Source organism: Tenrec ecaudatus, chromosome 10, assembly GCF_050624435.1.
Source record: "Tenrec ecaudatus isolate mTenEca1 chromosome 10, mTenEca1.hap1, whole genome shotgun sequence".
NCBI lineage: Eukaryota > Metazoa > Chordata > Mammalia > Afrosoricida > Tenrecidae > Tenrec > Tenrec ecaudatus.
In genome coordinates, this window is record NC_134539.1 from 50,767,609 (window position 1) to 50,782,209 (window position 14,601).

Genomic DNA, 14,601 nt, shown 5'->3' on the forward strand with positions numbered 1-14,601 from the left:
CCCTGGCTCACACGATGATGGGATGCATCTGTGCAGAGTGAGGGCAGCATCTGGCAGCACCTGGTGGTTGGTGGCTTGTAAACCTGCCGGCCTTAGCGGCATGTCTTCAAATGTAATCTGGTTGTCAAGTGGACGCTAACTCATGGCGACCCTGTGCCCTTCAGGGTAGGACTGTGGTTTCCCATGGCTGTGTTCTCATGGACGTATGGCCTTTCTTCCCAGATGCCTCAGGGTGGAGTTGAACCACCAATCCTTTGGTTAGTAGCCAAACACATCCTGTGTATGTCACCAGAGGACTTCTGTGGAAAGAGGCTGAGATCTAACAGCAGGCAGGAAACAGAGCACCTCACTCAAGCAGCCCAGGCGCTCCTGCAGGGACCCCCGAGGCCTTCCAGGAAGCCACGCCATGAAAGGCCAGGGTCCTCCCAGAAGTCCGTGGGCAGGGGACCCACTCTGCCCACCTTCCCGCCTGCAGGTGGGGGCAAGCCCTCACCTGTGACCACAGAGAGCATGTTGCTTACTGAACATATCCCTTTAGAGCCCGACTTTGGACTGCGTGTTGCAGTGTGACTCGGGTTAAATATAAAATTCATAGCATATCTTGAGTAACTATTTTGTAGTTATCTATATATAAATCTATTTTACAGCGACACAAATAGAATAGATTATGGAGTGTCAGCATGTAGATAGATTCCAAGTGCTTTCTCACTAATATACCTAATGATTCGTGCTGAGAATATCCAAGGGCTCCACTGTACATTTAAATGGATATAATTAAAATAATGAGCTCTATTTTAAAAAATGATATGTGAAAAAAAAATTTTTTATAAAAAAGAAGTGAGAAGTAGCTGCCCCACTAATTCAAAGTGATAGAAGTACCGCTGTGATTCCTTCAGAATGATGACTCCTCACTGAACACAGAGCTTCCGGGAAACCGCGCTGGGCTTGTAAATCTGAAGCCCAAGACCCCACATGAGGGGAACTGCCACGAGGGAGGACGTGGACTGGGAGGGGCTTCAAGGAGGGGCTGGGATGGCTCTGCTGTCGTTCCTGGGGGCTAGCTCACGCGACCTGGGCTAATCCAGGAGTTACGAGCACGACACGACCCCTGTCTTGTTTGGCTGGGGCCTGCCTTCTAGAGAGAGGCAGCCATGCTCCCACCCTCAGATTCTAAGGGTCACTTTCAGCTGACTTGAGGCCAGCAGCTGAGTGGGAAGGAGAAGAGCTCAAGGAGCCCAGAGGTGCAGGTTTGAGTCCCGGCTTCCGAAAGGGCCTCCCTTGTTGCGGTGAATGGGGTACACTCAGCAGATCAACCTCAAGGACCCATTTGGCTATCCTAGCAGGTCCTGGGGAGTCCCAGGGGGCTTGGCCTGGAAGAGGCAGGCATTCTTTCCATCACTGAGCATTAGGGTGTCCCTGCTGTGTATACTGGGTGCTGGGGACACAGCCGTGCACAGGGCTGCCCAGAGCCCCACCTGTAGGTAGGGCAGGCCTGGTCTGGGGGGAACTGATCGCTGTCAGGGTTGCAAAGTGCTGTGTTAGCAGCTAGACTGGGAGGTCAGTTTCTGGGGTGACACGTGGCCGGGTCTCTTCGCTAGAATGCACAGACCAGCAGAGTGGCCTGGAGACCAGACAGACATGGTTCTCCCATCGGGGAAGGCTTCCCAGAGGAGGGAATTTGAGCCTTGGCGGGGAGGGGTGTGTGGATGGACTCTGTCATCGGAATGGCACCCACCTGCTGTCTGTGCACCTTCTTGCTGTGCCAGCTCCGTCGCTGGGCTCCTGTGGGCACCCTTCCCAGCTCCCCCTTGAAGAGGTGAAGTAACCAAGGGTCAGCTAGAGGGTATTGCCTTGCCCCAGGTTGCAGAGCGGGTGCGAGGTCAGGGTTACACCAGCCTGTCTGCTTCCCACAGCTCTTCCTCCCCCAGCAAGGTGCCATCGTGGGAAGCAGAAACTGGGGAGCAGGAAGGGGCACCGAGCCAACTCTGAGGGGACAGCCTGGTGCTCCCTAGGCCATGGAGCCCCTTAAGTGAAGAAAGCCAGACTGCGGTGGTCTTGCAGGGAGACCCTCTATTTCTGTAGGCTGAGGGGGAAGGGGCCCCTGCAGGGCCAGGCACCTCCAGTCTAGTGGGCCCTCCTCTCTGTTTCTAGGAAGTTGGTCTGTACTGCGCTTGGAGGGTTAAGCCTTTGAGCAGGATCAGGGTCAGGGTCAGTGAGGGCCAAGCTATTCCTCACCCTGCTTATCTAGCTGCCCAGAAGACCCCACCTGGACCCATTGGCTGTCACCAGAGCATGGAATTCCAACCCTGTTCCCAGGGGGACGCCAGATGGGCAGGATTGGCTGGCCCTTAGCACCCTCATGGTCCTACGCTGATTGGAATCTCAGCCGTTTCCCTTGCCATCCTCACTGGAGTGTCTAAAACCAGGACTCCCTCCCTGTTCCCCTCGTGGTGCTCCTCTCTACTCTGTGAGAGGCCCGCCGGTGTCTTGGGTTGATCACACATGGGGTGTCTGTCTCCATCAGGGCCGCACAGCTGGGATGTCACAGAGCTGGAGCTTGAACGCCTGTTGATATCTGACCCCACCGTCTATTTACTGAATCTGGGTCTTTGCCTCTCGTGCCACTGGGACAGGAATCCCACGTGCGGGTGGCTCCACAAACAGAAGTTTATCTTCTCACAGTTTAGGAGGCTAGCCATCTGAGTGCAGGGTGCCAGCTCAGGGGAAAGGCCCTTCAGCATCCCTTTTCGGCATCCATAGGATTGGCATCCCTTGGAGATCTTCATGCTTCTGGGTCTCCATTGATGTGTGGGTGCTGGTGTTTCTCAGCACAGGGACTCCAGGTCCACTCCCAGCTCTTTCTCCGTGGTAGTTGGTACCACGGGAAACTCTCTGCACATTGGTCGAGACAGAGCTGGGACAGAACTAAGGATGCTGCACCCACTTTTCATCATTTTACAACCTAGGGCATCAGGCCACCTCATGGGGGATCAGGACATAATTGCTCGCCTCCGGAATCAAGACTCAGCCAAGTGAGCACATATGTGGGGGGAGACACAGGTCACTTCATTGACACCACGCCAGACCTCCCCTGGAACCAGTCCCTGCACACCCACTCCCAGCTCTCCCCACACGCAGACATGGATGCCGGCACCGCATCTCCACCGGGAGCCACTATTTGAGGTCCTCTGTGCATGTTGCTTCCTCGACCGTGCCTCACAGGGCAGATTGGAGTTTATTCCGGGGTGTGGCTGTGGAGACCGCAGGCGCAGGGGTGCTGTCCCTCATACAGAGACCCCAGCTTGAGAGTGGAGTCTAGGAGGTGACCCCAGATGGTCTGAATCAGAAACCTGACCCAAGTGAAACCCCTGGTGCTCTTTCCACCTCACTGTATCACATTTTGTCACCCCCCCACCCCCCCTCCCCGACCATCAGCCACCTCTGCTCGAATGCCTCCAGGGATAGGGAGCTCTCCAATCACAAGCCATTCCTTCTGTCACTCCGTGGTAGGCAGGAGCATCCGCTAATCCCCTATGTGACCCTTGGTAACTTCTCAGACTTACCTTTCCTGGGTGCCTTCCTGGGGCTTGGCAGAACTTGCAGGTGCTTCCGTCCTGCGGGGGCTGCACAATCGGGGGAGGAGTTTCCGTTCTGGAGACGGAGTCTCTAAGAACTCAGGATAAACCCGAAGGGGCCAACACCAACTGGGGGGCGGGCCCTTAAACCTAGACCCAGAGCATCACTTGACCCTCCTGTACTCGCGCACCTCAGAGAAGGAAGCTATGATGGCGTCCCCTCTGCCTAAGACCAGGGCACCCTAAGAGGATGTAGAGGAGCGTGGCTCAAGTGTAAATGGCAGGGCACCTGCCACTGACCTTGTAGGTGTATGTGGCCCTCAGCAAGTTACATTTCTTCTCCAGGCCCTAGTCTCCCCCTTACACAGGAGGGTCAGATGACCTGCCCACCTTAGCACTGAGCGGGCTACCCCGAGCACGCTTCCTGAGGCTTCAAGAGCTCCACACATTGTTGGCGGCAGAGGGATTGGCTCCGTTACATCTCAAGTGAGCCGCCTCGGATTGTAGCTTCTCCATCTGTGAAACAGGAGCTGGAACAGGCTTGGATGAGGTCTCTAGCCCTCCTGCCAAGGAACAAACAGAAGAAGATAAGTGCTAGCCACTTTGTATCCATCAACTCATTCATGCTCTTGCTGCTCCCAGTGTGGTTTGCAGCTCAGCAGTGTCCTCCTCAGCCAGGAGTTGATTAGAAGCACAGAATACAGGCCCTCGTTTCAGGCCTCAAAACCGGGGCCTGCATTTTATGGAGAGCCTCCCTCGATGGGTTGACACTTTGACATTAGGGGGGAACTGAGGTAACCTATCCAGAGCTGCCCTCCTAGGTCTCTTGTAACTCCTGTTATGCTAACGACACAGAAGTAAATGGCAGCGAGGCAGCGGGGGGTGGAGGGGGGCATCTCAACTCTTTAGGCTTCACCTTCCCTAGTGGGTCATGCGTTGGGCTGCTAACTGCAAGGTCAGCAGTTTGAAACCCCAGCTGCTCCTCGGGAGACAGAGGGGGCTTTCTTCTCCCATAAAGAGGGGCTGTCTCAGCAACCCAGCGAGCAGTGCCGCTGTGGGTAGGAACTGACTCAATGGCAGGGAGTTTGGCTTTCTTCCCCGTCTGTAAAATGGGTGGAGTTGAGGCATCTGAGCCCCAGGGGTCTTCCATCCATGTCTCTGGTTCTCTTGGGGCAAAGAACACAGAGAGAGTCATGACACCCTTTGGGGGAGGCTCTGTATGGGCGTGGGGGTCATCTTTCCTGCATGCCTCTCTGGAATCCTGGACACCAAGGTGAAGTTGAATGGTAGGGCTAGCTAAATGTTTTATGCCCCTGGGCTGGTGGGCTGCCAGCAAGGTCGGGACCCACACTGAGCAGACCCCTTCTTTTCCAGGGAGCGCTTGAAGCGCAGCCAGAAGACCACCAAGGTGGAGGGCTCAGAGCCCGGGCCGGCCGAGGCCTCGCTGAGCGCCGAGCAGGGGACGATGACGGACGTGAAGGTAAAGACAGAGCTGCCCGACGACTACATCCAGGAGGTGATCTGGCAGGGGGAGGCCAAGGAGGACAAGAAGGCCCTCAGCAAGGATGGGACCGGGGACGTGCCCGCGGAGATTTGCGTGGTGATCGGCGGCGTCCGCAACCAGCAGACCCTTGGTGAGTGCCTGTCTGCACACCAGGGCCAGAGGCCTGGGCCTGTGGGGTACCCATGAACTCTGCCTCAACCTTAGCGAGAGGCCCTTAGTCAGGGGTCCTCAAACTTTCTAAACAAGGGGCCAGTTCACTGTCCCTCAGACCCGTTGGAGGGCTGAACTATAGTTAAAAAAAACAAAAACAACTATGAACAAATTCCTATGCACGCTGCACATATCTTATTTCGAGGTAAAAAAACCAATGGGGCAAAAACACCCGACAGGCCAGATAAATGTCTTTGGGGGCCGCATGTGGCCCGTGGGCCATAGTTTGAGGACGCCTGCCCTTAGTGGCTCAACTCTGCCATGGGCAGCAGAGCCCTGCCCGTTCACCAAGAGACCTTGTTTAAGTCCAGGGCTGAGAACATTTTGAGGCCCTGGGGCGCCCCACTATGGGTGGGCTCACACACATGGTCTCTGAGCACAGCCAGCCTCTGCTGGCTTGCCTCCAGTGACAGGGAGCTCCTCCGCCCTAGACTGTCGCTTGTCCTCCTCCAAGGCCACAGTTGGCTCCAGTCTGCTTTTCTCCCTCCGCAGTTTGGTGGTAGGCTCCGGGGATGCCTCCCAGCGCGTGGCACCCAGTTAGGGTTGGACCAGTGACAAACCTGCCTCTTCTGGTTTCAGCCAGGCTCTGGAGAGCTCTGTGTTACTCCATCCCCCACCTCTAGGACGTGCCACTCGGAACCCTTAGTAGACCACAGTCACCTCACCACCTCAGCTACCTGCAAGGACCTCCCACGTCGGCCCCTTCCTGCTGCTCCCGTAGTGAGTTCTTGCCCAGTGGCAGCTCTGTACGTGGATCACGGCAAACATCTGTCCTGCATATTTTTCAGCAGGCAGGTGCACTCACAAATACGAGGGTGGGTTCAAAACCTTTGTGGGGAAAATGCAAAAATACCGAACGCTTTGCACGTACTGTGTACGCCCCCCATATGGAATCTGTGAATGAGGAGGACCCCTGGGGTGCCTGCTTAGCAAGGACACAATTGAGTGAATCTGGAGAAGCTGGGTGGGTGGGGTGTGAGGACGCTGCTGATGAGCTAGTGTGGTTGAGTGCCACATGGGGCAGATCTCGTGAAAAATCACCGGCCCACAGTGGAAACCATGAGCAAACCACCTTGCCTTTCAGTGCTGGCAAGGAAGTCAGCCCCTGTGGTCAGCCAGACGGAGTATGTCTGTTGGCCAGGTTCATCCCACGGGCCTCAGGTTTGCAGACGGTGGCCTGTAAGGTGAAGTCCACATTCCTCAGCCTGGTGCTGATGCCTAGCCAGAGGACCCTGCTCCCTGTTTCCAGCACTCAGTTTGTTCTCAGACCACCCTGTGTCCTGAAGCGCCACCTCTTCTCCTGCCCAGCTCTGGCTCTCCCCCTCCTGTCTTCTAGATAACGCCTCCCTTCTGCCTGGTCCCAGTTCACGGGGAGTCTCCGTGTGTGCCTCCCCACGTCTGTCCCCAGCGTTCAGTCCTGTGCCTTGCTTCCCAGCAGTTACTGCACAGGCGTAGCTGCCGTCACCCCACAGCCCATTGAAGCGGCCTTGCCCCTGTCAGTGTATGTCTTTGCTCTGAAAGCAGAGCCTTGGCTCTCCCCACTGGCTTCAGGGTCAGTGCCAAACTGCTTGCCACGCTGGCATCGGCCCGCTATTCCCTGGGACCAGCCCAGCTTTCAGCCTCAGCACTTGCTTCCAATCTTCTCGGTCCTTCCTTCTTAGTTCTCCTGCAGCCCACACTCCTTCCACTCCATCCCTCTTCCTGCATGCCTGAGCCGAACGTTCTTCAAGGCCAACGCCAATGCCACCCCTTCCCGAAAGCCTTCCTTGATCTCCTCTGCTCAGAAGTGATCTGTGCTAGTATAGTGGTGCAGTGGATTAAGTGTTGGACTGCTTACCCACAGGTTTAGTACTTCAAACCCACCAGCCACTCCTTGGGAGAAAGGTGAGGCTGTCTACTCCCATAAAGATTTGCAGTCTTGAATTGTTCCCAGTCTGACATTACCACCCCCACCCCTCCCACCCCCACCCCCACACACACCAGGGCATAACATGACGGGAGGGCAACAAAGCAGCAACAAAAGTCCCCAAGGAATTCTGAAAACAGACTGGGACTCGGGAGGCAGGGCTTGGCACCACTGCATCAGACCCCGTCGGAAAACATTCATAAGGGTCAACAGACGGACCTGGGACTGTCCATAGGTTTATTTGCTTTCTTTTCTTTTTCTTCCATGTCTAGCTATATAAGAGAGGCAAGATAAATGATCCTGAAGGGAAAACAATGGGACCAATGGTTACAGGGGAACAGGGGAGAGGAGGAGGTGGAAAAGAAGTGGGGAGCCAACAAACCCAGGGACAAGCGAACAACAAGAGATCTAAAAGCAATAGTGAGGAGGACATAGAATGCCTGGTGGGGTTTGATCAAGTGCAGTGTAACCTAGAGAAGTACAGCGAGCTGATTGAGGGTCGAACATGACAGTGGGACAGGAGGAGAGTAAAAGGAAATAGAGGAAAGAACTAGGAGGCAGAGACATTTATAGAGGTATAAACTTAGGCATGTACACATGTAAGTATTAATATATAACGATAGGGATATAGGTCTGTGTACATGTATTTATAGGTTAAGTATTAAGGTAGCAGATGGACATTGGGCCTCTACGCAAGTCCACTCTCAACCCAAGAACACTTTGTTCTAATAACCTGACATTCTGTGATGATCGCTGAAGACACGATGGGTGCATAAGCTAATGTGAAGAAAGTTAATGGTGCCTACTGCAAGATAGAGCGTCTGGCATCTTAAAGACTTGAGGTTAAACAAGTGACCATCTAGCAGGGAAGCAACAAAGCCCACATGGAAGAAGCACACTAGCCTGTGTGATCATAAGATGTCGATGGGATCAGGTATCAGGCATCAGAAGAGCCAAAACAAAAAAACATTTTGCTGCAAACGAGGGGAGTGGGAATGGAGACCTAAAGTCCATCTGTAGACAATTGGGCATCCCCTTACAGAAGGGTCACAAAAAGGGACAAGCCAGCCAGGGTGCAGTATAGCACTGATGAAACACTCAACATTCCTCTAGTTCTTTAAGGCTTCCTCCTCCCCACTATCATGACTCCAGTTCTATCTTACAAATCTGGCTAGACCAGAGCGTGTGCACTGGTACAGATAAGAGCTCTCGACACACAGAATCCAGGACAGATAAACCCCTCAGGACCAATAATAAGAGTAGCAATACCATGAGGGCAGGGGGAAGGTGGGGGGAGAGGGGTAGAAAGAGGGAACCCATCACCATGATTGATGTACAACAACCTCCCCCCAACCCGGGGACAAACAACAGAAATGTGGGTGAAGGGAGACACTGAACAGTGTAAATTATGAAAAATAAAAATAATTTATAAATTATCAAGGGTTCATAAAGGTGGAAGGGTGGTGGAGGGAGAGGAAAAAAGCTGATACTAAGGCTCAAGTAGAAAAAATGTTTTGGAGATGATGATGGCAACATATGTACAAATGTGCTTGATATAATTGATGTATGGATTGTTTTAAGAGCTGTAAGAGCCCCCAATAAAATGATTCATTAAAGTAAAAACGAAAGATTTGCGGTCTTGGAGACCCTCAGGCCGTTCTGCCTGTTCTGCAGGGTGGTTGTGAGTCCGATGGCAGTGGGTTTGGTGTGGGGCAGCCTGGGGTGTGTCTGCTGCTCCCCTCTCCACAGTCCAGTGAGGGACGGGTTTCAAGGATGCTCTGGATGCGAATTAGGCTGTGTGGTACCCTGGAGACAAAAGGGTCTGAAAATCTCAGTAGCTCAGAAGCAAGTGGTCGTATTTCCACTGCATGTCCTTTTGGGTGAGATCAGGCCCTCGCTTTGCTCTGGATCCGGGTTTTGCCAGTTATGTGACAAAAAATGTACTGAGAACTCACACAGACCACTGACCACTGTGACCCCAGAATGAGAGGTGTTAATCTGCTCTCAGGCACCTCCACAACTAGTCCTTCGGTCCCAGCCAACCTCAGAGAGTCCAGAAAATGCCACCCTCCCATGTGACGGGACAAGCCAGAAGCCTATGAAAAAATAAAATGCATGGCCACCCCAGGGCTGAACAAGACAGTGGATCTTCAGGAGTCTGTGCCTCACCGCCCTCGGTCAGGACCTGCTCTTCAAGGGTTAGCCACCAGTGTATGTGGTCATTAATGGAAGGAAGCCATGCCAAGTGCACTCTGGAGTGTGTGTTCAAGGCTTGGCATGCCCTTGACCAAGCGATCTGTGCCCATGAATGGAGGTGGAAGCTGAGTCTGGGCCGGTGCCAGCCATCTGGCTTAGATGGGACAAGCGTTGAGCAGCTGGGCTAGGGAAATGCTGGAGGCTTCCCTGGGCCAGCTGCCTGCCCAGCCTCCTGCCAGCTACTGATGCTGGTCTGCAGCACTGACACTGCTCAGAGCAGGCCCCTGACTTCGCTGTGCCCGCCGGCCTCTTTGGTGAGACAGCCCTGGCCCATGGGGACAGCAGTGATGGGTGGGGAGTCGGCTGAGGGTGACTCCCGGCTCTACGGGTTTCTACTAGTGATAGTTTGGGCAAACCATTTGAGCTCTCTTCCCGCCCGTTTTAAACATTGTAACGTATGGGGCCATGTGCGGGTTCAATGAAGTAGTGCACACAGGTCTCAACATCACGTGGCTGTGAGCAGCAAGAGCCGTAGTGGAACATGCTGCTTCAAGGGGGAGGGCTGGTAATAGCTTCTCTACTCTAAACTGTTGGGGGAAAGCCAGTGTTGGATTGGGAAGAAACAAGCTCTGGGCACGGTGACAGAGGCCTGGCCTCTCATTGGCCTTCACGTTTTACAGCTGAGAAAGTAGACAGGGAGCCTGCCCTGAGCTCCCCCGAGGGCACAAGGGTCTAGGAAACTACGGAGGGACCTGCCAGAGCAGGCCTGGTGAAAAGGATGGAGAAGTCGACCAGTGGAACTACCATTTGGGAGTTGGTCCAAAGCAGGACCAGGGTGCTCCCTGCTGGTCGTGGCTACGGGTCTCGATGTCCATGCAGGCAGCCTCGCCTCCTGGAAGGATCTGCCTTGGGGAGAGGTTTCTGCCGAGGGTCAGGTTCAGAGGAACTAACTGGCTTCACTGGAAAGAAAGGGCATTTTAAAATAGATTGGCATTGCACCTTGGCAGTGAACTCATCAAACCCAGGAGGGCAACACACAAGGAAGACTGGGAGGAAATGTTTGCCTTGGAATGAGGGTGCCGACGAACGGCACTGAATGTACCATGGCGTGTCCGAAGGAACAACCCTGTTTCGGGAGAATGAGGCTGGTGAGACTTTATCTCATGTGCTCTGAGCATGTTATCAGGAGGGACCCTGGAAAAGGCCACCATGCGTGCTAGGGAGTCAGCAAGACAGTGGCTGTAACATAGCAACAATTGTGGGAATGGTGTGAGACCTCCGGGCAGTGTTGCACCCTGCTGTAGACAGGTGCTACTGACTGGGCTCCAACTTATACAGCGACCCGAACATCCATCTCCAGATTGGAGCTCGAGAGGGTGGGGGGGGGGGGTGAGAGGGAGAGGGGATATGAGCTGATACCAAGGGCTCAGGTAGAAAGAAAATGTTTTGAAAATGATGATGTCAACAAATGAATGTGCTTGACACAATGGGTGGGTGGGTGGATTGTGATAAGATCCCCTTGCAGAGGGGTCTAGGAGAGGAGATGAGTTGGTCAGGGTGCGACGTAGCACCAATGAAGAATACAGCTTTCCTCTAGTTCCTAAATGCTATCCCCTCCCCCCCACTATCATGATCTGAATTCTGTCTTGCAAGTCTGGATATTGCAGAGGATGTACACTGGTGCAGATAGGAGCTGGAGACACAGGGAATCCAGGGTGGATGATACCTTCAGGACCAGGGGCGTGAGTGGTGATACTGGGAGGGTACAGGGAGAGTGGGTTGGAAAGAGGGGACCGATTATAAGGATCTATAGGTGACCTCCTCCCTGGAGGGCAGACAACAGAAAAGGGGTGAAGGGAGACATTGGACAGGGAAAAGATTTGACAAAATAATAATTTATAAATTATCAAGGGCTCATGAGGGATGGGGGAGCCGGGAAGGAGGGGAGGAAAAAAGAGGACCTGATGCAAAGGCCTTAAGTGGAGAGTGAATGCTTTGAAAACGATGAGGGCAATGAATGAACAGATGTGCTTGACACAATTGATGTATGTATGGATTGTGATGAGTTGTACGAGCCCCAATAAAATAACTTAAAAAAAAGAGATCGGAACGCTGGTGGCACAGTAGTTAAGTGCTTGGCCGCTGGCAGAAAGATCCGTGGCTCTAACCCACCATTCGCTCCACAGGAAGGAGATGTGATCTTTCTGCCATCTTCCATAAAGATGCCATCCTTGGGAACCTTTGGGGGCAGTTCAGCTCTGTCTTATAGGGTCACAAGCATCAGAATCAACTTGAAGGCAGTGCTTCTGGTCTTGACTTTAATCTCAAGAAGGCCAAGTAGATTGATTTCCCTTGTGGGCCAGGTGTAAGCAGTTGTCACCTGCTGTTAGGATATGTTGGAGATTCTAAAGGGTGGTGTGGTTGATTGCTGATGTCTGCCCTGGAGAAAACAGGCCTATAGAAGGGCGAAGTTGCCCAGGGTTGCAGAGCGAGTGGGTGCTCTCCTTGGCGGCCCCCTGTGTGTGTGTGGGGGGGGCACTACTCCACAGGGATTGCCAGGTCTGTCTCCTGAAGGGCCTCAGGTTTGTGGAAACCACCGAGTAGAGGCCCTGCTTCAATTCCCAGCACCTGCTGCCCATCCACTTCCCAAGGTAAGCCTGAGAGGGGTGTGCTCCCTAGGCTCTGGTGGGGTGGGGAGGCATGCTGGTTAGAGCCAGTCCTTTCAGCGGGCTCATGCCAAAGCCCCTCCTGTGCCCTGCTGACTGGCACTGGGGAGCAAACGGAGTCCCGAAGCACTTGGCAGAGAAGCGAGAGTTTCTGCTGAGCCGAGGGCCTCTCCTAAGTGCTTCGCTCACACGGTGCTCGGGCTTCAGACTCGGGCTCTGCTGCTGACTAGCATAGCATCCCCATGCAGTCACCCAGCACAGTGCCATCAGGAGGTCCCCGCATGCCTTTTCCCTGCGCTCCAGCCCTTCACCCCCAAGCCCAGCCCTGCCAGGCCCTTTAACAGCTATCAGACAAACAGTGTTCCCAGTGACACAAACATTATCGGAAGCGCTTCCGTGGCGGGGTCCAGGTCCTGGGCACACAGTGGCATCTGGCAGCTTCTAGGCAGAGAGATTGGGAGAGGCATCAGGGGCTGGCTGCCAAGCTTCCAGCCCAGCGACTCCTCGTACTGAGAAGGGTCTCGCTCACTGCAGTCCTCACTGCCGCTGGAGACCCTGAGCTACCTGTTAGCGCAGGAAGAGCAGACAGAGGCCACACTCAACCGGACAGCTGTGTTGGCAGAAGTGTGAGGAACTGAGCCAGCAGCTGTACATGCCCACCAGACTCGCACACTGAACTTGGCTCTGTGAGTGGGTGGCGGGACCTCACGGGGGCTTGGGCGAACAGCTAACCCCGGGCTCTGCCATCGCTGCTCCCAGCCCCACGTCACTGCTTTGGTCGTCCATTGCTGTCGCGTTGACCCTGCCTCCTGTGTGGAGGGGAGAGCTAGTCCATATGGTTTTCGAAGCTAATGACCTTTTCAAAGCAGATGGGTCTGTCGCCTTCCAAAGACCAGAGCAAACCAAACTCACTGCAATTGAGTTGATGCCGACTCATGGTGAACCCTATGTAGAACTGTCCCTGTGGGTTCCCAAGACTGTAACTTCACCAGAGTTGAAAGTTTTATCTTTCTCTCTTGAAGAGGTTGGTGGTTTCAAACTGCTGACCCTCAGGATTGCAACCCAGCACACCACCAGGGCCCCTTGTCCACTTGGGCGTGTTCTAATGACTAACCTTTTCAACTGGTGGTCAGGCCGTGTGCTCGTGGCAGGCATCACTAATTGATCACTGCGCGCTTTTCCAACAAAGGAGCCTCAGAGTCCCGCCCACCACAGTGCACCAGGAGGTCCCTGCCTGCCATCTAGAATGAGGGACTCTGAAGGCCTAGATGGAGAAAGTAAGGCGAGTTCCCGACACTTAGGGCACCCACCCCACAGACCCCGGTTTCCTGGTCCATAAGACAGAGCTGTCTGGACCTCATCTTGGGGACAGAATGCTCGGTGGCCTGAATCCAGAGACAGGAGCCCCAAGTGAGTGGTTCCGGGTTCCTCCTGGTGGTACAGGAGCCAGAGGCCTGAGGACCAACAAGGTGTGGTTCCAATAACTCTTCTCTCTGTGCGGGGAAGGAGCCCTGTGGATGCCCTGGGGCCTCTCCTGGGGAGGATGAGACGGGACAGAAGTGGGGGCAAAACAAAATCTTCACAGAGTACAGCATTTTGAGGGGAAAGATGGGGCAGACACCTTTCAAATGGGCCCACCCAGTGCGAGGAAGTCACCAGGCGGTCATTTCAAGCAAGTCCAAAGACGGGGCTTTGTAATCATGGGCACTGTTTGCGAACAGCCTTTATTCCCCACCCTGGAACTAGGTGACGGGAGAAGACCGCTGTGCAGGGCAGGGAGGCAGGGTCCGGGATCAGATGGGAGACTGGGCTCTGCCGAGGCTCCCAGGCAGGGAGCCCTGCCAGGAGGGCCGTGCAGATTTCTTCCCATGCGCAGGGCTGCCAGGGGATGGGAAGGAGGGACTCAATGAGGATCCAAGGAGGCAGAGGCTCAGCCAGGGCTAAGGAGGGAGCAACCGAGGAGCATGACAGAACCATTCAGACGCAGCCACGTGGGCCTCGGCCTGTGACCGAGCAGGGCGGTGAGGGTGCCAGCTCCTGCTTCAGTGTGCCAGCTGGTAGTTCGCTTCCTGTTTCAATAGGTTGTTGGCAGGGCTCTTCGCCTGGGCTTGCCAAAACCAACACGAAGCTCTTTGCTGCAGCCGCTGGGAGAGGTGGTCTGGCTTCCCTCCTAGGCACACCCCAGCTCTGCTGCAGGCTCTTCCGCTGGTGGGCAGAGGTGGGATGTGGACCCCAGCGCAGTCAGAGACCCAGGTCAAACCCTTGAGTCTTGAACGGCCAGAGGGTGTCATAGACTCTATTCCTTGTGGGGGCAGAGTCAGGTGATGGCTGTGGAAGGGTTTCCAAAGGAGGGCAAAGGATGCATAGTAGGTGGTAGTGGTGCCAGCGGAAGCCTTGGGATGGTGACGCATGGGGGAGTCTTCTGGAAACACACGCGCCCAAGAGGCCAGCGGCTTCCAATTCATTGTGCCCAATGCCTCCTGAAATGTTGACGGGCCGTTTCTTCATCTTTGAGTTGACACTTACAGATTTCCATCCAGAGTT

At 54.5% G+C, this 14,601-nt stretch overlaps 1 protein-coding gene across 4 annotated transcripts in view; it reads left to right on the forward strand.

The window, feature by feature from the left end:
* ZNF618 (zinc finger protein 618) overlaps positions 1–14,601 on the forward strand; it is a 192,071-nt gene that overhangs the window by 120,916 nt on the left and 56,554 nt on the right. For all 4 annotated transcript variants that reach the window (XM_075560369.1, XM_075560367.1, XM_075560370.1 and 1 more), the window contains exon 3: positions 4,950–5,209. In XM_075560369.1, coding sequence (XP_075416484.1) covers positions 4,950–5,209 — 260 coding nt within the window. The remainder of the gene's footprint in view (positions 1–4,949; positions 5,210–14,601) is intronic.